The sequence below is a fragment of the Clarias gariepinus genome, chromosome 18 (genome assembly GCF_024256425.1).
Source record: "Clarias gariepinus isolate MV-2021 ecotype Netherlands chromosome 18, CGAR_prim_01v2, whole genome shotgun sequence".
Lineage (NCBI taxonomy): Eukaryota > Metazoa > Chordata > Actinopteri > Siluriformes > Clariidae > Clarias > Clarias gariepinus.
The window spans coordinates 10,932,517-10,958,875 of record NC_071117.1 but is presented as its reverse complement, the minus strand read 5'-3'; the positions used below and the strand labels follow the sequence as shown (position 1 = coordinate 10,958,875).

At 39.5% G+C, this 26,359-nt stretch overlaps 1 protein-coding gene across 1 annotated transcript; it reads left to right on the top strand.

The window, feature by feature from the left end:
• The first annotated feature begins 512 nt into the window (after nucleotides 1-512).
• klf12a (Kruppel-like factor 12a) lies at nucleotides 513-25,505 on the top strand. Its single transcript, XM_053477425.1, has 6 exons — nucleotides 513-696; nucleotides 10,757-10,823; nucleotides 13,626-14,217; nucleotides 16,964-17,102; nucleotides 23,001-23,158; nucleotides 24,364-25,505. Exons 2-6 carry the CDS (start codon nucleotides 10,758-10,760, stop codon nucleotides 24,543-24,545), a joined length of 1,137 nt encoding a protein of 378 aa, XP_053333400.1. The 5' UTR covers nucleotides 513-696; nucleotide 10,757; the 3' UTR covers nucleotides 24,546-25,505.
• The last annotated feature ends 854 nt before the right edge of the window (nucleotides 25,506-26,359 follow it).

Sequence of the window (26,359 nt, the reverse complement as noted above, 5' to 3'; positions counted from 1 at the left end):
GTTCGTTTAGCCACTTGCATCTCTCTCACTTCTGTGTGTAGCTCTGTATTTTCTTTGCTCAGTTTCCTGTTACTTGAATTTGCAACTACTGGAAATCAGATCATTAATTATTATGGGGGGCAGGGTGAAAAGGCGAGAAAAGTACAAGTGCTGCTGTACGGCTGTGATTTTTCAAAGCTTTTGATCGTTCTCCAAATCGCAGGACAAGAGTTTTCTTTTTGTCTTTGCCATTTTGCCCCCCCCGAGCAAACACCTATCGGGTCCGAAAAGCTGCTGCTTCTGGACATATTTGCCTGTTTCACAATAATCTAACAGTTAAAGCTCTGAGGCAATCTCCAAACACAAACACACACACACACGCGCACGCACACACACCATCACCACCTACACAACCACCAGGCTGGGTGTATATTGTCCTCGCCCCTGGCAGCCTAAGGGTCCACCCCCTCTCTTCATTCACAATGGTCATGTGATGTGCACTTTCAGAGTACAACAGCTTAGTGAGAGCTCCCCATTCATTTCCTCCTGAGTAGCCCACAAAGGAGGAGGGAGACGAAAAGAGAGAGAGAGAGAGAGAGAGAGAGGTACAGACAAGAGTCTGACCGCACAGGAACACAAGACAGAGAGAGAAACAGAGCTAAAGGGACGCAATAAGGATATCACTTCTTGATCTCACATTCCGAGACTTCAAACAAGGTCAGTTCCTAAAAATCTCTCCTGTAATGCCTGCTTCATTCTCTCTCTCTCTTAGCTGTCAGCTGTCATTTCACCGAGTTGCCTGTCAGGACTCTGCGCTGCCGTCTTTTATGGACAAGCCCCAAAACTTGAGTGAAAGAATCTCAGGTCGATTCAAATCTTTGCATAACAAATAGGTTTGCATATATCAGCAATATATTACTGTATAATAATATGAATATTTTTGGTCTGTGCATTCTCTTATATTTTCTGGATTGATTCACTATTAATTGATTATTTATTAATTTAATTAACGTATGACATGGGGCGTCATATGACACCAATTTGAGGAGAAGAAATGAGCATGTTTGTCAGTTTGTCATGATGTTATGAATTTTGATTCGACAGGAAAAAAAAAAATTTTTTAAGCACATTGACTTTCCTGACTACACTATCACTCAGGAGTCTATTTAATTCACTTGAAAATGATAAATGTGTTACTTATAACATATTAATATTGTATAAAGTCATGTAGCACCAATTCCCTGTTTAGCACCCTGTTCTCAATTTTTTAATACTCTAGTATGAACACACAAGACATGCATATATAAAGCGCATAGACAGCTATGTATACATTTTTACGCACTCTGTGTGAACCCCTTCCATAGCGTTGCTCTTCCTTTCACTCTCTGGGTGATTTTGGATCCGCTCCAAATACCAAGAACGTCTCTCTTTAGAACAATAAAAAACTGCAGCGTGATGAAGACTGGCCTCACTCAGCCGAGTCAATAACGCTTATGTGGAGAAAGTGGGTTTACTGGTGGAGAAAGTGGGTTTACTGGTGAAGAAAGTGGGTTTAATGCCTGTTTTTTTTTTTTAATATATATATTTTTTAGTTTAGAGCATCATCGTGTGAAATTTCAAAATGTTTCCATATATGTCATAATTACACAATTGCAGAGATGCCTTTAAAACAATAATAATAAAATGTGCATTGTTTCAGTGTAAAAAGACTCAACTAGTTTCTTCATTCCATGCTTGTTTTGTGTACATTTTTCAGGCCCGGAAATGAGCTCTCCAAGCCTGTACATACTGTAAGCGTCAACCATTTTGGCCTACAGGTCTAATAGCAATCAGATTTCTAGAAACCTGCTGCCACAGATCGTTTTCTGGTCCGAAAATGAGCTCTTTCTGTAGCTAGAACGCAGCTGCCACTTTTTTTTTATAAAAAGGAAGCTTACAAGACATATGATATGACACAGGAAGTGGGGTTGGTTTAAGGGAAAGGGTAATGCTTCGTTAAGTTCATGTTTTTTGGTTGCCTGAAATTCACTTTACAACCCGATATATAACAAACTGCTCCTTTAAACGAATGGTATCACACCAGGACACTGAGTTCCCCTTAATTGCTTAATTGAATTGAGTTGAACTGAACCCCAGTGCCTAGGTTTATATTATATATATCTTGTACATATGGTATTAAACTTGGAGCTTCAACACCGTAATGTTTCACCCACAGCTGTACGAGTTGTAAGTTATAGCCACTAATCACGAGAGCTCGAGGGGTTCAAACTTGCTCGGCTTGCTCTTCTTTAACAGCGTTACACATCTGAAACAGCTGGAACGTTAGCATTCACTGCGTCTTGGACTTTCGCTGACCTTGCCCTGACCTAGTGTTCCTTGCAGGTCCACCTCTGGTGGGATTGTTGTCGTAGTTGGGTTGCACGTGTACAATGAAGAAAGAGGCTAAAGGTCAGGGAACGAGTGGGATGAGTGCAAACACAGACATGACGAGGGGGTTGGTCAGGTATGTCAACAAGACCGGGATACGAAGCCAAGGTGGACCTTGCGCTCTGCAAAACCGTTCACGGATTTAACTCCTTGGCTAATTATCACTCCTGTCTTGAAGGCAGGAACGTCTGCTGCACCCAGGAGTGCGAATAAGACCTCTTTATAATAAGGGAGGGGGGGATGATGCTACGATTTATAAGTAACACAGTTCTCTTTGAGTTCGTTGCAGCTGTGGCACTGCTGTTGTGTAACTGTCCTTGAACTCGGATTCTTACTCTTCTTGATACGACACGCCACACACATGAACTGGTCTTGGCTTTAAAACAGAACATATGATTCTGGATTTCTCAAGCTTGCTCGGCTTGAGACTGGTACTGCGTCGGACTCTGCTTGTTTTGGCGCACCCGAATGATTCACACACACTAACATTTATCGTACTATCTTTGTAAGGACCTTTCATAATTATCAACCTAATGATTAATGCCGTGCAATCAGTGCATTAGAATCTATATGAAGAAACGAATTTAAATAAAAGCTGCACGTCATTTGTGAAAAGCAAAAGCTTCCCTCGTAGGGACCTCCCCACAATGCTACAAACTGTCAGATATTCCTATACTTGTGGGGACAGTATCCTCACTAAGCTGTAAAAACACCCCCCCACACACACACACACACACACACATATACGGTACATATACACACATGGATAAGGACGTCTATGACTCACAGGCCTACTGAAAACAGAGTGGCAGAGTGATTTGTGTAGTGTACGGGAAATAGGGGGCTCTTCGTGGCGACTGCCAGGCCCATTAAACAGAGCTCTGGAAAGAGCCGGGGGCCAGAACAGCACAGCGGATGCACTTCCTGTGGCCGAACTTTGACCCCTTGACTCCCAGGGCCCTCCTGGTGTTCAAGTCAAACTGCACACATCACCCGAGGACAGGGGAGTGTAGAGACGGAGAGAGAGAGAGAGAGAGAGAGAGCTCCATGTGGAAGGGGTTACTGGTTAACAGTCTGTTACTGATCAACAGCTGCGTTCTGTCGAGTTGGCATTGTGATGGTGCCGTGTCTGAGTTTAGGATTTCTTTCTTTCTGTATCTCTCTGTCTTTTCATACACATGCACACTCAGACACAGTGAAATAAACATGCTCTCACTATTCCACCGTCGCATTTCTCTATCTCCGTGTCTCTTCCATGCTTTGCTCCCCTCGTCTTTGCAGCTGCAGCTCTTCCAGCAGTGCAGAGGGCAGGAGTGAGAAAAACAGCCCTTGCCCAGGAGTTTGTGTGTGTGAGACAGAGTGTGTGGTGCTGAAGGAAAACACAGCTGTCTGACTCGTTACGGCTAGCAGCCTGATAACGCTTGCTTTGCTGAAAACGCTGGTGAGACCGAAGGAGAAAGTTTTCATATGCGCGTCTAGCGAAACTAGCGAGGTGTCACAAAAGGCGAGATTGGGTGCTGCAGAACGTGCTGCATACTCGTTTTTGCAGTTGTTATTTGTGTCTTGACTTTTTCTCACTTCTCTAGTCTTCTTGCCCAAAATACAAAGTTGTCATCCTTTCTTGTGTTGCCTCTTCCTCTTCTGTACGAGTGTCGCTTCTCTTCTCTTCTCCTCTCATCTCTTCTCTTCTACTTCTTCCAGCAATTCAGCTTGCCCGGTCACTGGCACTCGCACCGCCGCGTGAGTGTTTTCTGGCACGGCTTTAGAAGAAGCCCAGGCTTTCCCACAATGCCGAGGACAGCTGTGGAGGGCCAGCCGCTGCCCCCCAGAGCCTGCAGAGCCTGATGAGAATGTGCACAGATCTCTTCCAGCTGTGCTAGCACGCCAGACCATTCGCCTAGCACCTTTTGTTCGTTTACGGTCATGCACAAAGCAGAAATCTGTCCTCATCAAACAAGCCAGGCTATTTCAGAAAGGTTTCTAGTCAAGGTTGCAAGTCATTCCTCTAATTGGTAGGGTTTAAAAAAAGATGATTGTTCCACGCCACAGTGTGTAGGTAGACTGTACTGCTGTAGACGCCTTTATTGTTGAATCTTCATCGGTTTGGCATGAGGTCACTCACTTAGTCTGAGTGAGTGAGTAATCTTACCACTTGTAATCCTGAAGTGGTTGGTATGTTCTCCGGGAAGGGGAAAAAAAAAGGCTCTCTACCATTTTATGAGCACCTTCATGTTTTTTTTTTTTTTCATGGTCCTCTTTGCACCATTGCACAATATCGCCAAACACTGATGTCCTTCGGCCATTGCGCAATCCCGGCCCTCTGATAATAAACAGTTTGACAGTGTGCGGTTCAACAGTTCAAGTCAAATTGCACACATCTGTCCTAGCCCGTCCAAGGGAACACTAAAGAGGCAGCCTTAGATCTTTCTGGCACACGGTCTTCGTGCGAGAGCGTATGGCAGCACCAGATCCAGCCTGGGCCCAAGAGGCCAAGAGGGAGAATGGGGGAGAATTTGTTATTTTTTTGGTACTGATCTTAGATCAGTTTCTGACAACTCCAATCATAACCTCATTACTGTAAAAGAAACGCAGCAGAGCATCGACGCCAGTGACAGGCAAGGTCATGATGGAGAAATGATCTGCGTGAAAGAAAAAAAAAACAAAACAACACCGTTTCAAATGTTCGCTCAAGCTTTTTATATTTCTGCATGACAGGAAAGATGACCTTGTGACATTTCTCTTTTTATTTATTTATTTTGTGCCAGTCTGGGGCACATCCTGTCACTCACTCACTCATCTTCTATACCGCTTTATCCTGTATTCAGGGTCGCGGGGAGCCTATCTCAGGAGGCTTAGGGCACGAGGCGGGGTACACCCTGAACATTCCATCGCAGGGCACACACACATACACACACTCACACTCTCATTCACACACTTCGAGAAATTCGGGAACGCCAATTAGCCTAACCTAACCTACGTTTGGACTGTGGGAGGAAACCGGAGTACCCGGAGGAAACCCACCAAGCACGGAGAGAACATGCAAAATCGAACCCAGACCCTGGAGGTGCAAGGCGACAGTGCTAACCATTACACCACTGTACCGCCCACATCCTGTCAGCTTTGTTGAATCTACAGTGAAAAATAGAGAGATCCTATTAGTCTTACTGTCTTGTCGTACTATGCTTAAAAGACAGCATACACCCTATAAAAGCCTCCTGCATACCTTGAGACTAAGGGAAGCTCGACCTGCTCTCAGCCTGGTTGTGGGGTGTCTGTGTGACTACACAGACAGATAGAATCCGTGGTGTTTGGGCCATGCCCCAAATCAATAGCAGATGTGAGAAGGGAGTGTGTTTTGGCTAGCTTTCTTTTTACAGAGAGAGAGAGAGAGCGAGAGAGAGAGAGAGAGGGAGATCGAAAGTGCAGAAGCTTAATTTCAGGAGCAACTTTAGTAAATCTGCAGGAGATACTCTCAAATATTTATGTAGTGTCTTGGACGACAAGTGGGGACGATTTAGACAGTGCTTTCTCTGTAAGGCAAGTAGGAATTATTTATATCGTGATACGAAGACCTATCTTTTCCTAAGCTCCAGGATATGATTATGTTTATTATTGTATTCATAATGAATAAGATGGTTTTTATTAATCCTTCTAAAAGCCACAAGATTTGCAAATCTATGAAGTTTTATTCATATTTCACCTCTAAACGGTTTAATAAACAAGTATACACAGATAATACTGGAGTATTAAAATGTAAGGAATATCATATCCCTATCTTTTGGCGGGATTTAGCGAGTGCTTGAAACCACAATGACTTTCGGAAAAAAAAAAAAAAAACATTTGATTTGTTCTTTTCTTCGTTTGTTATTGCTGACAGTTGCGTCCAAAAGGATCTCCAGTTATTTCTTGGACATGCCGTATTGTCTCTCGTAGAAAACAGACAGTGAAATAGTGCACCTCTCTTAACAAACACGCACACACACACACACACACATACTGTGAGGCTGAGCAGTGTCCTGGCTCTGCCCGGCAGCAGCCCCCATCCGACTCGAGTCGTCCGCCAAGGAAAACTAGCGCCGCTGAAATGGAAAGTCTGAAGTCACTCTGGGGTTTTTTTTGGCGAGGTCTGATTACGCAAAGCAGGAGAATCCAGCAGGAGAGGTCTGCGTGTTCCCGAACACAGGTCCAATCCGGGAAGTCTGAGACATCTCTGTTATCTGTCACTGACATCAACTTCAGATGGGTACGGGCTCTGAGGTAAATCCTTAGGAGGTTTGGGACGGCCTTGATCTTAGATTACGACTATAACGGTCCAGACCACGACATGTGCCGAAGATGTTTTATGACAATCCAGTCTTCTATTCCTCAAAGAAATCAAAGTTAATCAGGGTTTGTTTTGCGAGTTAAAGAATTCTTTGCTTTGGTAAATCTTTTTCTCTTAGGGCATCTCTGTGTTAGTGCGTTCTTCAAGTGTTCCTTGGAAACATTTGGAAAAGGGAAAACATCTGTCAGATGTACGGTTATGCATAGAGACTTAAATAAGAATTCTCACAGAGAGACAAAACAAAGAAGCAGTGGTGCTCAATTCTGGTCTTGGAGGACCACCTGCCCTGCACGTTGTAGTGTTTTCTCAGCTACCAGCATAGCTAATTTAAGTAATCAGTAAAAAAAAAATCCCTTTCTGAAATGAGGGGAACAGAGAAAACATTCAAATAAAATGAGATTTATGTTTCTGCGTCAAGTCCACGCCAACGTTGTGAGCATTTATACTTGTGCTCTGTTGTGTTTGTCAACAATTACGCCGCCAAACCACTAGTTGTTGGTCTCTGTGCCAATGTGCTGAGTCTCTTCGGTACTCTCTGGTGAGTTTTCTTTTGGTGTACTACAAAAATTAAAACTGAGATGATCTTGTTGGAGCTGGAGCTAATAGATGTTAAACAACAGTTCGTTTTACTGAAATTGCTGCAACTCAAAAACAAGAGAAGACATCAAGAGTCTCAATTTAAAAAAATGAAAGCGTAGAAGATGCCGAAATGCGATGATCCCAGACAGACCAATCACACTCGTTTTCGCACTTTCGTTTCACAGCTCCGTTTGAAAGAAGCTCCAGTCTGCTGCGGCAAGATCAAACACCCATTACATTTTCCATGTACACTGTTTTCTGTCATGGCCACAAGGGAGATTATCGAGTAAGGGTGGAGTAGGTGGTGTTTATCCAGAAGGCACAAAACTCAAACTGGTTATTGTTAGAGCAACAGGGTAGAAGAAAGTGGTGCTGGCGTGACTGAGGTCATGCACTCTGTAGAAACTGACCATCTCCTTTGACCATCTATGTATATATATACTGTATAAAAAAAAAAAAACATTGACTCATTGCTTTTTTGTCTATGTGCAGTGGGCCAAAAGATGACTTGCACAGTTAAATCTCTGCTGGCAAATTCCTATTGAGGATAAGACGTTCTCCTGGAATAAAAATGGACTTTGTGATAAGAACGCTTAGTTTGTTCACTGCTACAATTCGTTCTAAACTAGTCAAGTGCTGAACTAGGACACAAGAGCTGACAACACTCTTAAGCCACTAATTTGTAAAAAGCATTTCTTAACCACATCCGAGATCTGTCTGGTTCTGTCAAGTAGCCCCTGATCCTACCCCAAGTGAGGCTGAAGTGGATTTCGTCCATCTTTGACTTCCATCAGTGACATGTCATGCCTCATTCTGAACGAGGTTGATCTTGGCCAGCTGTTCTTTCACCAAAAGCTTCTCCCTCATCACAACACATGCCAAACAAAATCTCTCCTTCCCACACAGGCGATTCGATTCCAATCCGGATCCCAACCTCAGCCTTTCATTGATCCCATCGCTTCCCATTAATGCAAACCTGGTTATCCATTTATAACCGTAACGACGTCACCGTCCACACGCTGATCCTCTGACTAATGCAGAGAGCCCGCTTCCTGAACCCTCTCAGAGCCTGGACATGGCAACAACCCCTTAGAGTCGGGATTTATTGATCCTCAAGGGTGCCTTCAAGCCTCATCTAGGTTGTATGAGGTGTTACAGAGGCACAGCTGTGTAACATACGGCCTTCGCAGTCGTCTACTGCAACATGGAAGGCATGACGCTGATGTCTACAATGGACTGCTTAAAGCGGGATTCTTTTACAGCAATTAAATCAGAAAGGATTATGGTGATATTACAGCCAAACACACACGTACACACACTTGCTTTTAGGAGACTGGGTCAAGGAATTCTAATTGTTGTGCAGCCATCCAAACTCCACCCATTTCCTTTGACATCCTGTCTGGTTCATAGCTTACACACACAACACACACACACACACAACAAACTCCAGGTCATCAGAGGCCAAACCAGTCAGCATGTTCCTGCCCTGGGTCTCTCCTGAATCAGCGAGCACGGGAGAGAATTGGAAGCAACCAAGCTAGCCATTTATCACCGTGCTACTGTATATGCTGAGCTGTAAAAGCATGGCTGACCTGCTGGCCCCTTACTGCTGAGGCATGTGTGGCCAGTGTGCATATGAGCTTCTATAACAGTTCTGCCATATTTTCACAACCGCAACAAGAAACTTTTCAGAAACTTAAAGCAAGTCCAGTCACCACTAAATACTCAAATCAAGCTGGCTGTAGCCAACAACCAACAACCAACAACCACGAGACAGACACCACAAGATCACACCTCTATTCTAATGCTTGATGTGAACATAACCTGAAGCTCTTGTCCATGATCTGTATGTTTTTATCTGCTTTATAACTTGTACCTGATTGGCTAATTGGAGAATTGCATGTATAAAAGTGTTCAGGTGGTATTTTTAAAGTGACTTTAAGTAAGCGTATGTTTAAATAGATATGAAGGGCTGTCCAAGTCGAATCAGGACTTTTTTGAAAATAAACCATAAAACTGCTTGACATTTACAGAAAACAAATTTATGTAAAACATAGTACGGTTGGCCACAGTAAAACATTCGACTGGTGCAATCAGGCAATCCTGGCTCATGAACGTTCAGCAAGTGTAACGCCTTTAAAAATCCTTTAAAAATCAATGAAAGACTTGTAGAAGAGATGCATCTAGTCTTTAAGAACAGTATAAATAATTATTCACCAGCACCACTTGCACATTACAAAAACTCGGCTGGGAGTTACTGCCAAATGTCCTGACTTCACTACAAGCCGTTCCCACATTTTTGGGTTATTAAAGGAGTTGAAGCAGGCAGTCTGATCATGGCTCTGGCATACTGAGAAATCTTTCTACCTTGATGTTGTCGAAGCACTAGTAAAACTCTGGGATAAGTGCATTAGTGTAGCAGGGAATTATATAGAGAAATTAAAAGTGTTTTTACTCTCATAAGTGTGTTTTGTTATTCTGCACAATTTAAAGTCTAATCAACTTTAATAACGATAAATATACACAGTAATTTTAAAAAGGGGAGCTTCTATACAGATCTCTTTAACAGATGGTTTCCTTTTTCCTATTTCAACAGTGGTGGCAATTTTATTTAGAAAGGGTCAACTATGTTACAGTTGTTCTTTAGTTATTATAGCTATTAAATTGATTGAATAATTTACTAGAATGATGCAAAATCAAATGCAATTGCTTGCACATTTTAGAGCAGTAGAATTGGTTTGGGATCTGCGGGTGAAATGTTCAGGAATGAAAACTTTTAATAGCACCAATAAATTAATATAATATTGCCTAATGTACCTAATATTTAAAAGCTTATGAGTTATGGTCATTTTTTTGAAAATTATGTTGCGATCATACGGGGCTCTGAGGTATTTTATTAACACTGGAATTCTCCTGACTGCAAAAGAAAACGAATAACCTCTGATTTAGGAGGTGATGGAGATATATAGTTGAACTTAACGACCATTATAAGGCCAGCACACACATCTGGAATCTTTACCATAGACAAAATCAAAATGATACACAGAATGTACAAGACAGGTTGTATTTACATACAACAGGTAGATTTGGGTTAAGTGAAGAGCCTAAATATCCAAAAATCTCACTTAAGTACTACTGATTTTATAAGCTGCATGACTGTCAAAAAGATTCATACTGTAACATGAATTGAACGGTTTATTACACCTTACCAGCCCTGCCGGGTCTGGCTTGTCACATGCTGTTAGACTAAACACTTCTTCTTAATCTTTTTCTCTCTATTCAATTTATCTTTTTCTTACCCACTCATTCTTTTTTCTTTATTTGCTTTCTTTATGCGCTTGGCTAATATTTTGCTCTCATTCCAAGTAAACATTTTATCTACTTCCGTTGAACAAAATAAATAATAATTTATAATGTCTCTTGTGTGTGTGTGTGTGTCCTGATCAGGATGTTGATGCTGGACGGGATGCCTGTCCTGCGAGTCAGAGCAGAACCGGTGCAGATGCAGCGGAGGGTAAGGAGTTTCACCACCACAATGTTACACCATGACGTCATTGTGTAAATGTCAGCCAGATAACAATTAAGACTTAACATTGGATGAAAAGCTAGTGTTTTTTTGTCTGCTTTTAACTATGCAATAAAATAGTAAATGATTGTATCTGGTTTGCATTAGGGGTCATAATGACTTAGCCAATAAATTGCTAGAAGTGCTACCACTAAGCTAGTGTCAGTAATGAAAGAACTCATAGACATTAAGTGTTACTTCTGAACAATTAAAGTTTTTTTTTTTAACGACCCTTAATTTTTGATTTTATTAAAAATGCCAGGAAGTATAAACATGCAATCGGTCTAATGAAATGCTGCTTATTATAACATTAACACATCCAACATAATTCTGTTAACCAGCAGTTATAACTCAGTTAAACAGCATGTATGATTTGTTTTTTTTTTAATATCTTGCTAGTTACCTCTTTAGTCAAGTGGTTACATAACTGCTAGTCAACTAGAATACAGACTACATTTACTGTATTTGTACGATTTCTCATTTACATTTTTTTTATTACTACAACATACTGTAAAGAGCAATATTTTATTAGGTTAGTTTTTCGAAACAGCTATTAAACTTATTTTAAACTAATCATTGCTCTAATTGATGGTTAGCTAAAAAAAAATTTTACTGAAATTTTTAAGGAATAATTGAACTACAACTATAACTGAAAAATTTTGATGTTAAAAACCTGTGAAAATATAAAATTACACTAAAAATGTTTGCTAGCTAGCTTCCCTAGCAAACCAACTCTTTTGGTAGGCAGCTAATTAACAGCCATTACCAAGCTTGCATTTGTCATGGTTACACTTCCATATCGAACTAAATCTTCTGTATGCTGTGTGTTTTGTCTCAGCATCTATGCTGTGTTTTTCCTTAGCAAGTTATTAAACAGCAGCTAACTGCGTACACAGCTAGCCAGTTAGCTAAGTTAAGTACTACTAAGGTAAACATCTTTATGGCTATTTATTTATCAGAAGCCAAACCTGTGAACATCAAATGCTAACATAACAACAATTATGATTTTGTTACTGAGTCATTACAAATGTTTACATTAACTGACTGTACCTACCTGTAGCTACATCTCAAGCTAGGAGGCTAACTAACTGCTAGTAAAGTATTTTTCCTCGCAAGGTGCAATATCAGTAACCTTTTTTTTTTTTTTTAATGTCAAGGATATTATAAGAACAGGCATGATTTTGTTGATCAGAATATTAATTAAAAAATTAGTTAGCCAGCTTATCTATCTAATTAGATGAATAGCTAACTTAGTAAACTTGCTTAAATTTGTCACAATGAGAATACAGTATACAGCTTTTACTTTAATTATGTCAGTACATATGAACTATTCCCAGTAATATATTTTAACTGCAGGCAAATGACCTGAGCTATTTTCTTCCACATTAGCATTAGCTGGCAACTTTCTCTTAGCTTCGGAAGTGCATGTACTGAGGAAGTGAAAGTTTGTTATAAATAGAAATAATATGTGATTTTGGTCCTGTGTTCGAAATATTTACAACAATCTAAATAACAATCTATATGTTAAGACTGATTTATATTATTAGAATTAGCCTTTTAAAAGAAGGTAACCTTTCAAATGCAATTTTTTTTCATTAGCGTCTTAAGCTTGTCACAACAGTATTACTACTATTTATCTAACCTTAGCATTAGCGTCTTTGAATATTTCGTCAGTTGATGTTTGTAGACCACAGAACATACTGCAAAGTGAGGACAGTGTGCAAAGACCGATCCTACCTCCCCCATATTTCTCTCTCTCACTCTCTTTATCTATCTCTCTCTCTCTCTCTCTCGGTCTGTTTGTCCCATTGCATTTGCTGTTGTTTGCGTGAGGTTTTTATGTTTGGGCTACAAAGTGCCGCATTTGAAGTGCGAAATAGCGGAGCAGTTGAAGCATGCGTGTGCTGTTTGATTAGGCTAAGTGCCAAAACATTTTTTTATTTATTTTTTTGGAAACTTTTCTCCCCCCATGCTGTCCAGAAGCTTTTTCAGTTCGGAAAATAAGCGGTAATAAGCGGGAGGAACCCCCTCCTTCGTTTTCCCTTCCGAATAAGGGTTTGGAAACGGACTGTGTAGGAGGAGAAGAGGAACGATGAAGATGAGAAAAATAGACGAGAGTTACCCGCACAGGAGGGTGAGAGTGCTTGCAAGAGAGAGAGAGAGAAAGAGAGAGAGAGAGAGAGAGAGAGATGAAGTTTCAAAACAAGTTTCATTTCAGTTGAGAAACCTCCAAGCCAGCCAACCGCAGGAAACACAGTGGAAAATTAGGGCACATTTAGTTTGACACTGTCTATAATGTTAGTGTGAGAACTCTAACAATAAGTAAAGTTTGCTGCCCATATGGAAAGTGAAGATGTTGTTTGTAATGTTGAAAAGTGCCTCCAGACTTGTAAAAATCATTTAAAATGTACCTTATGAAAAATATCTTTTGCAAACTGGCCGTGCAGTAAAGCTGGCTAGTTTCTTAATTTCCATCTTCTTTTTTTCCAATATGTCACCCTACCCCCTCATCTTAGCTCTGCATTTTCTCTTATAAGGCAACACAAAAGGCGAATGTAGTTTTAACAAAGAGTGTGGAGTCATTGGGAGAGAATGGGCAAGTTTGTCATTCATGATGCTTTTTTTTTTATCCCCCTCCCATACAGTAGAGGGCCCCAAACCTGACAAATAGCTTCTTTAAATTAATTCAACTCAGTATAACCATGGTACTCATTATCTTTAATTGCTTATTGTTATTCCTTTCCTTCACAGTCTCCTGAGATCCGTAGCTACGCACATGACATGGGCGTGTTGGTGATGGAAAGAAGGTTCCGGACTCATTCGCCTGAGAAACGCTTCCCATCAGACCTGTTCCAGATGCAGACCGAGCCCGTGGACCTTTCCACCAACAGATCCCGCTCTTCACCATCATCATCATCGTCATCATCGTCACCATCATCTTCATCGTCATCCTTATCATCATCACCATCCTCGTCATTGTTGCGTTTCTCACCGCGCTCCCCTTCGGTATCATCCACCAAGTCTCCTTCATCTTCATCATCATCAGTATCATCATTATCATCGATAATGCCCTCAAGCTCACCGCCATCCGTCATAACTCCAGTGCCGCGATTAAAGATGTCGCCATCAAGGGTGACATCTCCGCCATCTATCGCTCGCAGGGGGCAACCGTTCCTACACATGCCCCAGGTCTTGCCTTCATGCCCTAGCCCCATCCACCTGCACCCTCACAGAGTCCCCGTGGTGGTACAGCCTGTGCCGCTGGTCTACCCCAGGGTTGGTTCACTGGGACCAGGTAGTCTCATGGCACCCATGCTGGAAGAAAGCAGGATACATGGAAAAGGTGAGACAGAGTTCAGCAGAGAGAGAGAGCCAGAGAGAGTAAGAATGTATGCTTTTAATAGACAAACATGGCAGAATAACTGATGGTTCTCTGTATAGTTTACAGATTCTCAGCTCTTCCCCTTCCTCAACATCTGTACCTTTCCAACTCTGGCACTGGCTTTGACATTTGTTCTGTTTCACCCTCCCCACTTTCACACACACACACACACACACACACACATACACACACACTTCCCCTTTTTCTATCTGTCTCACTTTCTTTGTCTACTGCAGAATTCTCTCTAAATCCTGCAGTCTCATCAGTGCTAATGACACAACCCAGAACCCAACAATGTGTTGAACAGCCACCACTTGATTTTAAAGACTGTACTGTTTCACAGCTTTTGTTTAGTATGAAAAAAAAAAACCCTGCCTTTATTTAAAGGTGCAGATTATAAAGATAAAACATGTTTCTAGGTCTGCAGCGATCCTACATGTATAGTTTCATATATACCTTTAAAAAACTGTGATACAGCCATGTATTAATACAGTATGTCTTTAATCTGGTTGGTTTTGTTATGCTAGGCTACGGTTTACAAATAGCTCCACCCCTTTATCTTAGCTAGCATCTTTTTATGCATATGCATATTTTTTTTAGTAGTCATGTAGAGGGGAAGGTGAAGTGAACAATTACGTTTCCTTATTGTTAATAAAATTTGCATACATTTTACAAAACAATATTATAGATTGCGCCTTTAAATATATTATTTTGACATTTATATAATTTACAGTATGTGTTTCCTTTTGTATTATATGTGCATTAAGACCTTAGGTAGGGAGAATAATGTGTAGTTGTTTAGTACACAAACACCAACAAAAGTGCACGTGCACATGCACACGCACACACACACATGTTGAGAAATTTCTCACAGCTGTCTGTCTGCTTTTCTGCACGAGTGCTGTTTATATCAGGCTTAGTGGCAGTTGAGGATTTTCTCGTTCCCTTTCTGATTTTATCATCGTTCTTTTGAAACAGAGCAGACAGAGGGGTTACCTAAGACCAACCTCCTGCAAAACCTACTCACACACACACACACATTCACCTCATATGCACTTACACATAATCTTACATTTGTTAAAAAAAAAAAAAATTTCTTGAGGGTCTGTGCTCTCTGCTGTGTCTAAAGAGGTCTCCATGGAAACAACGGTGAATGATAAGGCACCATTAGAGACATTAGCTGTGACTAATGTAACTGTAACTATCGTTCAATAATAATAACAAATACATAAATAACTATACAACCGCAGAGACAGAGAGACACATCCGGCTTCAGTGATACAGGATGTGATTTAGACACTTCTGTGTTTACCAGGAAATCCTGTACTTTTCACAGCACTAGTCTTTAGCTTCAGCATTAATTAGCTGAGTCACACAGATTTATTAGAAAGCCCTAAAAGGAAAATCCCAGAGTCTGATCACACACTGAAACGTTCCTGTAAAGACATCCTTTCTACTTGTACCGTAAATACATTTCATGCTTCCATATAACGGCATAATTTGCACCAGACTGTGATTAAAACAAATAAAAAAAGATCAGTTGATTTTGACTTTAATCTGGATCTGAGTAATCAGTTCATATGGCACATCTGTAGGAAAAAACAGTGCTGTAATAACAAAAAAAATACATCACAATAATAACTCCACATGCACTTTTTAGCATAACTGAGGAACTTCAGACTAGGGCAAATTAGCAAAACGTGTTAGCACTGTGTGAAAAATTATGTGTGGAAATTATGTTTTGTAAAAGGTTTTTAAAAATAATAATAATAATAATAACTATATTAATAAATATATAAGCCCCACAAAAAAGTAACCATGAGGAAAATATGTATGGGAAAAATATATTTTTTTAGCCTAAAATGTTAGCTTACCTAGCTAGGTAGCTAAATTAGAATGCAAACTCTGTTGTTAATGTATTTTTTGTTTTTTAGGACCCTAAAAATGTTAAAGTACTACTACTACTTGTACTACTACTACTACTACTACTACTAATAATACTAATAATACTACTAATAATAATAATATTACAAGAATAATAAAAAAAAACTCCCCATCCTAAAAAACTAGCATATTAGCTAACTTTTAGTCAGATATCTAATTATCATATTTCTAATTATTTATTTCACCAAATGGTTTACTCTAACACTCTATCTATATAACTATATTATACTATATACAGTATAGTTTAAAAAAAATAGTACACATTTATCATGGGTCACCATAAGGATGTTTTTAGCACATAAGCTGTCATATTCTCTGTGGTTTATTTGTTAAACCTGCTAAACAACAGTGTTACACTAACACCCAGCTAGATTAATAAATTCTGTAGCTAAAGATAAGAACGTAATTCTACCCTTAAACATAAAAAGTGTAAATAATAATAATAATAATAATAATAAGGAGAAGAAGAAGAAGAAGAAGAATAGTAGTAGTAGTAGGTCATATCTGTTTTGTGCACGAGGTAACTGCACTGCATTTATTTTGCACTTTTCACTGTTTAATAAAATGTAAATATTAAATATATAGTAAATATTACTATAGCACTGTGTTAGTGATGTGTTAACCCAAACACCAGTTTCCATTTTTTAAGACAACTTAATATAACTATATATATATATATATATATATATATATATATATTACCCCATGTACATTCATATCCATGCCACGTCTCTAACCCCGCCCTGTTCATCCTTCTCTCCAGTCACACACAGAGTAGCAGATGGACCGTCTCCACGGCGATCTTTGAGTGACAGTGAGGACGATGACCTGCCCAATGTGACGCTAGACAGAGTGAATGAGACCGGCTCCACCGCCCTGACCATCGCCCGTGCTGTTCAGGAGTAAGTTATGCACACACACACACATACACGCACACACATTCACACAAAAATGAATGTCAACCATATTTTTATTATTATACCACAAAAACACTGGTTAGGTAGCTGGTTAATATGTCTAATTTTTAAACAGGGTCTGTTTTTCTAAAAGCTCTACAAGAAACCTTTAACCTTTACCCTAGACTGACAAACCCAAAATAATAATTTTTTTTTTATTATTATACTGTACAACCAACTTTACTGAAACAATTTCGCACCTTTTTGTCAAAGAATTTAAGGATACTGTAGTTCTAGATTTATGGAGCTTTCAAAAAAAGGTCTATGAGAGGTGTTCGAGTCAAACTGGGACTTTCTGGTGCTTGAAGGCAGTAAAACTGATTGACATTTACAGAAGACTTTAAGGACAGTACGATTATGAGATTCTTAGCTGCAGTAAAACATTTGAATGGTGCAAACGTTTTAAAGAAGGCCATGTGACTTGCAGCCCACTGCAGTTGTTCACTTGAACATTCAGCGAGTAGAACACCTGATTCTTGAAGATTCTCCTATCTATCATAACTGTACATTATTTTGTACTGTATAGATTATTAAGGGGAAATAACAGTGTTTTGTTTTTGTTTTCAGTGTTCTGTTTTCCTGCACAATCAAAAGTCCCAGTTTGACTTCTACTTGTATGTCTACTATTTTCAGGTCCAGAAAGAGAAAACTGAATTTAAACAAATGTAACATGAAACTGTTTTATACACGTTTCCAGAAAGCAGTGTCTTAGTGGTTCTTTAGATAGGTAATGGGAAACTGTGTTGGAGGATTATATAGAGAACCTTTAAGAGTTCCATAAGAGCGACAAACTGACTAATGACTTCATAGTGCTGAAGAAGAGTTTTGAGAATGTTCTTACCAAAAATGCATGTCATGGTTTCCGTGGATGGTAAACAGTTAAGTAAGAGTTGTTGAACCATTCGTTAGTTGAAAGGAAAACCCTAAGTTGCAGTCTTTAATCTCCAAGCTTTAACCAGACAAAAGTAAAACCGCTGTAAGGTGCTCAGTGTAACCATGTTTGTGAGACTGGGTGTAGGGTAATATTTTCATACACTATTACAGAAAGAGAGACTTCACCGTTTTCTTAGATTGGTTCTTGACATTCCACTTGAAACCTTTTATAAATGTGAAACTCTGTTGTAGGGTTCTTTTTGTGACAGACATCCAGAAGTCTTCTACTATTACTATAAAATTAGAACTTGGAATGGTTGCATGGTCCTTAGGAGGTCTTGTTGATTTAAGGGTTATAAAGGTGTTCTACTTTCCTGAACAGGAAACATTTATGTTGTAGGATTCTTCCTAGAACCATTAACGGTTTTCCTAAAAAAGAAAGTAAGAGTGGACGTACAGTAATACTTCCATTCAAACCAAAGAACGTTTCTGTTGTGTTGGCTGCAATCATTATGAACCAACTACTTGATTTAGTTTTTTTAGTGGTTCTTTAGATGATTAATTAGTTTTAGAACTTTTTTCAAAGGTGCTCCTCTTTGATCAGGAAACCATGTTCAAATGTTTTAAGAAATCCTTAAAAGGTATAACTGGATAAATCTAAGGTTGGTTCTTTATTTTCTTTTTAAACGTTTCCTAATAGGTTCTTTATAAAAGGGTTCTATTCGAAAACTTGCATGATAAACCCTCAGGTGCAACATGGACTAGTAAAGGTCTTGTTGTCTCTGAAAAGACAAACCAAAGAACTTGTCTATTCTGTTGGATGGACTCATTATGGACCATAGTGTACCATTTCTTAAACAGGTTCTGTGCGGTTCTTACAGATGACAGAGTCATTTTTTAAGTGTTAATTTAAAGTGTTCTCCAAATGAAAGTACTTCTGTTGGACGATTCCATACCATACCTTCTCTCGGAGGTGAGATCGAAAAGCGTGTTAAATTTTAATTTAAGCATTTATGAGACAAGAACGGTTTCTGATTCAGCGAAGGTTCTGAGTAGAACCTTCTTGGAAAGCTGTCTAGGTGTCACACACACACACACACACACACACACACACACTACCCAACCACAAGTCTCTGCAATTTATAACATGTACAAGAAAATCCATGATGATCCACAATAATCTGTCACTGAAGTCAAGGTATGTTCAACACTGGACAGGAAAAAATGTGTCGTGCGCCGAAATGAGAAAATAAACTCCTACTCTGTCGGTATGTGTGTGTGTGTGTGTGTGTGTGTGTGTGTGTGTGCGTGCGTCATCTGGCTGCCTTTGTCTCATTTTGACAGAATTTTTCTGAAGACACTTTCAGTGTCAGCATGAATTCATCATCATTATAAATGGGCACTTGTGAAGGAATGGCACATGCAGGTGTATATGTGTGTATGTGTGAGTGAGTGTGTGTGTGTGTGTGTGTGTGTGTGTGCATCTTGCTTAGCCCAAAGGGAAGCTCATTAATAAAGGAATTCTCCCCGAAGGTGACAGAGGCTCCTCCATATTCAGAATGCCCGCAAGGCTAGAGTGTTGCGGAGCGTCCGTGCCAGCTGATGGGCACACCAGGGGGAGGAAGAGGAACATGGCTGCCAGCGGTGCCGAGCTCTGTGCCAAGCCTCAAGGCAACAATGTGTTTGAATGTGCCACGGTGTGTGTGTGCGCGCGTGTGTGGGAGTGAGAGGCCGGATGAGCTGGCTAATGCATTCTGCCGTTCCTTAAAATCATTGTTTGCTCAGGTCTCAAAGGGAGTGTGTTTTAGGGATGCAGGTGCACGAGGCAACCAGGTTCGTGTCATAAACTCGATTGACTTGATCCCAGGTCAGGAGGGACACGCTGTATGCCATTGTCCTGTGTCTTAGAGAGCGTGTGTAAACTGATCTGAGATCAGTGGCACTACCACGCACGTCCTCGCTGCAGGAAAGCCCCTTCCCGCGCCTCCAGGAGGAAAAAATTTAAACAAAAGACGGAACTAAAGAACAAGAGCCACCGTTTTAGACACCGTTCAGCTGCAGCTTCCCTCTCTCTCCTTCTGCGTTCATTAAAACACAATCTGAAAAAACAGAGTAGGACACAAACAACTAATACCTTTATCAGCTCATACTTCCATCAGCTCATACCTTCATCAGCTTACACCCCTATCAGCTTAAAACTTCATCAACTCATTTTTGTATCAGCTCATACCTCTATCACCTCACAAGTCCATCTGGTCATATCGCCATCAGCTCACAGCTCCATCGACTCATACTTCTAACACCTTTCAGCTCCAGCAACTTAAGTCCATCAATTGATACCTCCATCAGCTCATACCTCTATCAGATCATACCTCCATCAGCTCATACCTCTATCAGATCACACCTCCTTCTGCTTACACATCCATTGGCTCACACCTGCATCCGCTCATACCTCCATCAGCCTACACCTCTATCAACTCATTTCCATATCAGCTAATACCTCTATCACCTTACAACTCCATCCGGTTACAAATCAATCAACTCATTCTTCTACCACCTCTCAGCTCCATCAGCTTAAAACTCAATCAACTCATACCTCCATCAGCTCACAACTCCACCAGCTCACAACTCCATCAACTCGCACCACCATCAGCTCACATCTCCATTACTCACCCCTCCATCTTCTCACACCCCCATCAGCTCACACCTCTATCAACTTATACTCCTATGAACTCACAACTCCATCAGCTCACACCTCCATCAGCTCACACCTCCATCTGGTCACACCTGCATCAACTAATATCTCCATTAGCTCACACCTTTTCTTTTTCTTTCCCTTTTCCCCCTTTCTTTTCTTTTCATTTCTTTCATTCCCTTGCTTTTCTTCTTCTTTCTTTCAGGGCATATTTAATTTCATTCAACTCCTAGTTCCTGCCCCAGTGTACTGGCACGGAACGATTCCTTCACTACGACATCTGTGTGCTGTGACCCAGACACTACACACTTCCTTATGTGTAAAGGCTGAAAATCTGCTGATGATCTCTGAATCCAGCATCAAAAAGATTTGAGGATCTCCCGAGACAGAGACATGTCAGAGCTTCTTAAAGCCAGGCTAAAGACGGCCCTCTGCTCGGTCGTGTCTCTGTGAATCATTTTTCTCCTCTCTGTTTGGAGAAAGAAAGAGAGACGAGGAGATGTGGGAGTTGAGTGCTTCTTTTTTTCCCTCCATCTCCTCTGGGCTCCCAGAAGAGTTCAAGCTGCCAACAGCCACAGGTGGCCGTTCTCCCCTTTCCACATCTAACACACACACACGCACACACACACGCACACACACACACACACACACACACATAGTAATGTATCCTGCGGCCCAAGCGAAACAGGAAGTGAGTCTGCAGGGGGTGAGGAGCAACTCCCAAACTTCTCCAGATATAGGCCGTCTGACTCAAACCACTGATCCTGAATCCATGGGCTTTGTCTGCGTGCGTGTGTGTGTGTGTGTGTGTTTGTGTGTGTGTGCTCAGACATTGTTTATTTCGTTTCTTTCATCTTCCGAAGTTTGATGTGGAAATTGTTTATGGCTTTAGAATATTGTTTATGAATAAATACATTCCTTCTTCAGCTGTGAGTGGACCAGCCTCAGGGAGGAGCTGCATGGGGGAACTTAAATAGAAACACAGCTCCCTCTAGTGACCAGAGTTATTAATACCATCTCTCTGGATTATTCCTGATGGTGTCAGTGTTTACTGAAAAAAAAAGATAATAAAATATAAAAAGAAATAAAATGATTTAAAATTGTCCGAATTAAAGATCATAATAATTAAATAATTAAAAATAAAATTTTACTTTTATCAAAATTAACAACAAGTAAAATTGTTATTACTGTATTACTTTAATGCTTTTCTTTTTTGTCTTACTTAAAATATGTACTGTATTACTGTAATCATTTCACTTTCCTCTAGTTTAATCCTTTCATCTCTTTCTTTATTTCTTTTTATTTATTTATTTTAATTCTTAAAATTGAAAGTTTATTTGCACTGCAAGCACTGCTCTAATTTTACAGTAATGTATAGTGACAACAAAGAATCTCATGGCTTTTTTCTTTTTTTTCTTTTCTTTTTTCTTTAAGCTGTTAGCTTGTTTGTTTGTATATCCATTTATTTTAATTTTTCTCCCATTCTTTCTGTCATTCTGTAAAAATATTTCCAATCTCCCCTTTATTGTTTCCTTCCCTTTATATTTCCTTTCATTCTCTTTTACTTTCTTCTCTTTGTTTTTACTTTCTTTCCTTTTGCTCATTCTTTCCTTGTATCTATCTTTTCTCACTTTTTTTCTCATTCTTTTATCCTTTCTTATCTTTGTATTTCCTTGAATTCTCTTCCTTTTTGTTCACATTTTACTCCTCATTTCTATTTGTTCTTTTTTTCCTTTACTTTTCACTCTTTTTCTAATTTTTCTTATTCCTTTCCTTTATATTTCTTGCTGATCTGTTTTTCTTTCCTTCTTGGTTTCTCTTTTTCCTCCCTTTATTTTCTTTCCTTCATTCCTTTCTCACCTTCATAATTTTCTTATTTTTATTCTTTATTTTCACTTTTTCCAATTTATTTGAATTCACCTTCCTACCTTTCGTTCCCTAATATATGCTTTAGGTTTAGTTTCTTTCCTTATTTTATTTATTTATTTTACGTTTTTATTTTTTTCTCCTCTTTCTCTTTCTTCACTTTCTTTCCTTTTTTTTCTTTATTATTTCACTGTTTCTGTTTACCTTTGGGTTCTCCCCTATTTTTCTCCTATCTAATTTTGTCTTTATTTCCTCCCTTTGAATTATCTTTCATCATTGTCTATTTACCCACCTCCTATATGTCTGTATTTATTGATAAGGATCTGCCTTCATTCGCTGTGTGTATGGTTTTCCTAATATTTACCATTTTATGACATTCTAAGCAATTCCCTGTCTCATTGTCGTTGCAGCTCCATGTTGCCGTTCAGCATCGAGAGCATGCGAAGGCCGAGGCGACCCGAGTCTCCTGACACCAAGAGGAGACGCATCCACCGCTGCGAGTTCGATGGTTGCAGTAAGGTCTACACCAAGAGCTCTCACCTCAAAGCTCACAGGAGGACACACACCGGTGAGTCTGTCATAAAAAGAAGAAAAAAACATCATACCTGTACACACGTGACACGAAGCTTAGTAACAAAAAATGCAACCCAGACCTAATAAAGAGTGACGGAACATGAGGATCAGTTTAATCAGGCAAAGGAGAACAAACTCATGAAATCTGTTGTAGCTGAAGGATCTAGTGTGAGTCGGTGTGGCTTCTGATGTGGAGTTTGCTAAGTAAATTTACTTCACTAATCTACTTACGTACATACAGTATTTCACATACAGTATATGTTATTGAGCAGTTATGGATACTGTTTTACTCCACTGCATCCTACAACAAATATCTTGTACTTCATTATGTTTGTGCATGGTGCTGCCTTACATAAACCTGGCGGGAATGACACCTGCTGACTATTATGCGTAACGGCGCGGTTTGTCTTCCCTCAACAGGTGTTTGAAATTAGAAAAAGGAAATGGTTTCAGACTGCGACGAAAACGGCACGTTTACAGTCAGGAAGCATGCACGCTCAAATGCACGTACACACAAATAGAGAAACGGAGATGAAGAGCCAGAGAGAAAGTTTTTACTTCTTACTTTATTTATTTAAGGACTTAATTAACTAAAGTACTTTTACTTAAGCAGAAATGTAAATTGGGGTTTGAGGATTGGGTGGAAATTAAACCCAGGCCTACTGCATGATAAGCAAGAAACCCTCCTGCGTGGAAAGCAAGAAACCTACCACTGAACTTTTAGTGCCACCCAAATATTAAAGAAATTAATTAATTAATACCGGCAATATAAACAGCCACCAGAGCTCAGGTTCGAAACCGTTGATCTTGTTTTATCCCAATCCCAATGGTGCAGGAGTGAGCAGTTCGACAAGATGCTGTCGGTGGCGTCACGTGACTCGGAGGAAACGTGATAGTCTTCTCCCTCCCTGATTGGTTGTAGTAGCCTTAATGTGGGAGCCCACTGATGGGGGAATGACATTTCATGCTTCTCGTTAGGAACTTGATTGTTTTAGTAATGATGTGGTCTGAGCGTAAAGGAACAGAAAGATAGTAGTGCTGTGTTTTTAGCAGGGGGCAGTGCCAGTGAAAAGCATTGAAATTAAGAAATAGGTCTAAAATAAGGTCTAAAAAAGTCAAAAATGCCAAAAAAAAAAGGTAATTTAAGTGTCTAAAAATCCTCATATTTGCATTTATATCATCCACTTTCTGTTCCCTCAGGTGAGAAGCCCTATAAGTGTACCTGGGACGGCTGCACGTGGAAGTTTGCGCGCTCGGATGAGCTCACACGCCACTACCGCAAGCACACAGGGGTCAAGCCTTTCAAGTGTGGTGACTGCGAGCGCAGCTTCTCCCGCTCGGACCACCTGGCACTCCACCGCCGGCGCCACGCCCTGGTCTGAGGATACACATACACACACGCATGTGCACACACATATACTCACTCACACATACACACTCACTCACTCACTTACACACAAACACGGATGGAGCAGTTTTAGAGGGACAGAGTCAGGATGTGGCCCAGGAAAGGCTGGTCCTTTCCCTGAATGTGCTCACGGTATCAGGAGAGGGAAAACAATCATGAATGAAGAGAAGGAGTGCTGATCAGTTTTTACTGTTTATATCCTGAAGAATACATTTCTATATCTATGTGTAATATTTATCTGTATCTGTAAGAAGGCTGATCATATTGTAAAATATTACAAAGTATGAAGGAGGGGGGGGGGTGATTATTAAATAATACCAGCGCATATCGCAGGGCATATCGATCATAATCAGCATTTATAATTATGTCATTTCATTGCAATATTAGAACCCAGTTTAAAAGTATTACACCAATTTGTTTTAGCCAGTACGAAACTTGTAATGTAAATCATTTGTTTGTTTGTTTGTTTGTTTGTTTGTTGACTGCGTCAGTGCCAGTCATGAACTGTGAAAAAAATGAAGGGCAGAGATAAAAAAAAAATCAGATCTCATGCAAATCATAAACACAGACGGATAAATGAACAGGGTATGAACCTCATAGTGAACTAGCCAACGCAATTTCATTGACTAAATATCATTTACTAATTATATATATATATATATATATATATATATATATATATATATAAAATTAAACTTTGCACACCTTTGATTGTGGAGTAAGTGTTCACACAAATTAGACATGAGGTCAAAAACGATATTTTTAAATAAGGCATTATTATTATTATTATGACAATGATGATTATTATAAAAAAATATTAAGCACTATTATTATTATTATTATTCAAAATAACTTAAATTAATAATAATTTATTATTTAATTATTATTAATAATAAACACTTTTATTTGTATTATTATTATTATTATTATTATTATTATTATTATTATTAATAAACATATATTATTATTATTATTATTATTATTATTGAATCCGTGTACTGTGTCACTTAAGAGAGAGAGAGAGAGAAATTTTCATTTAAACTGTATAATTTGTGCACAAATATAGTGTAGCAGATGTCTGTAAATTTATGGGGGGAGAAAGAAAGAAAGAAATGATATCATGCCCTGTATGTGCATTTTATGTCACGTCAAGTATTTGCTCAGTATTTCTATTGCACCCTTTTTTTCTTTTTTTTTTTTTTGTTGAAACTATGTGATGTCACCATTTATATATAAAAGTCTTGTATAGCGAAGCCTGATGAGTGATAACCGAATGCATCAGAGGGGCCTTTCTTTACCCTTTAATCCTGTTTCTGAATGAGTATTTGTAAATGATGTTCTTGTATACATTTCCCTTTTTATATGGATTGACTGTGAATTTATACATAAATATATATAAATATATGTTTAATGGATTAAATGAAGGCATGAATAAAAAGTCACTTAACACTTTAATTCGGTTGTAGACTTTGTAGTCTCTGTAGACTCTGTGTTCCAGCACCACCTGCTGTAAATAACATGTGAATAGTGCGCTTAGCTGTTTCCTGTCAGGAAGCTCTTGAGGTTGCTGGTGTAAAACTTTCTAAGAACCATAGAGGGCAGTGTAAAGTCTTCCAGACACCTGAGGTTGAAAATATGTTCTTCACCACGCTTTTGATGAGGCAGGAACATGATAGCGTGATAAAAAGACCCGAAATAGAGGAAAATGTTTTTTTCTGTCCTGTTGACCATAATGCGTTGGTGTTTCCTCTCCTAACATTCATTAGAATGTTCCTCTTCCTACACCTG

Excerpts from the sequence above, each read along its gene's own strand:
- klf12a (XM_053477425.1), top strand. The coding sequence starts at position 10,758 with ATGTTGATGCTGGACGGGATGCCTGTCCTGCGAGTCAGAGCAGAACCG. Across the intron at positions 10,824-13,625 it reads CGGTGCAGATGCAGCGGAGG|TCTCCTGAGATCCGTAGCTA; the intron begins GTAAGGAGTTTC and ends TTTCCTTCACAG. Across the intron at positions 23,159-24,363 it reads TCACAGGAGGACACACACCG|GTGAGAAGCCCTATAAGTGT; the intron begins GTGAGTCTGTCA and ends CTGTTCCCTCAG.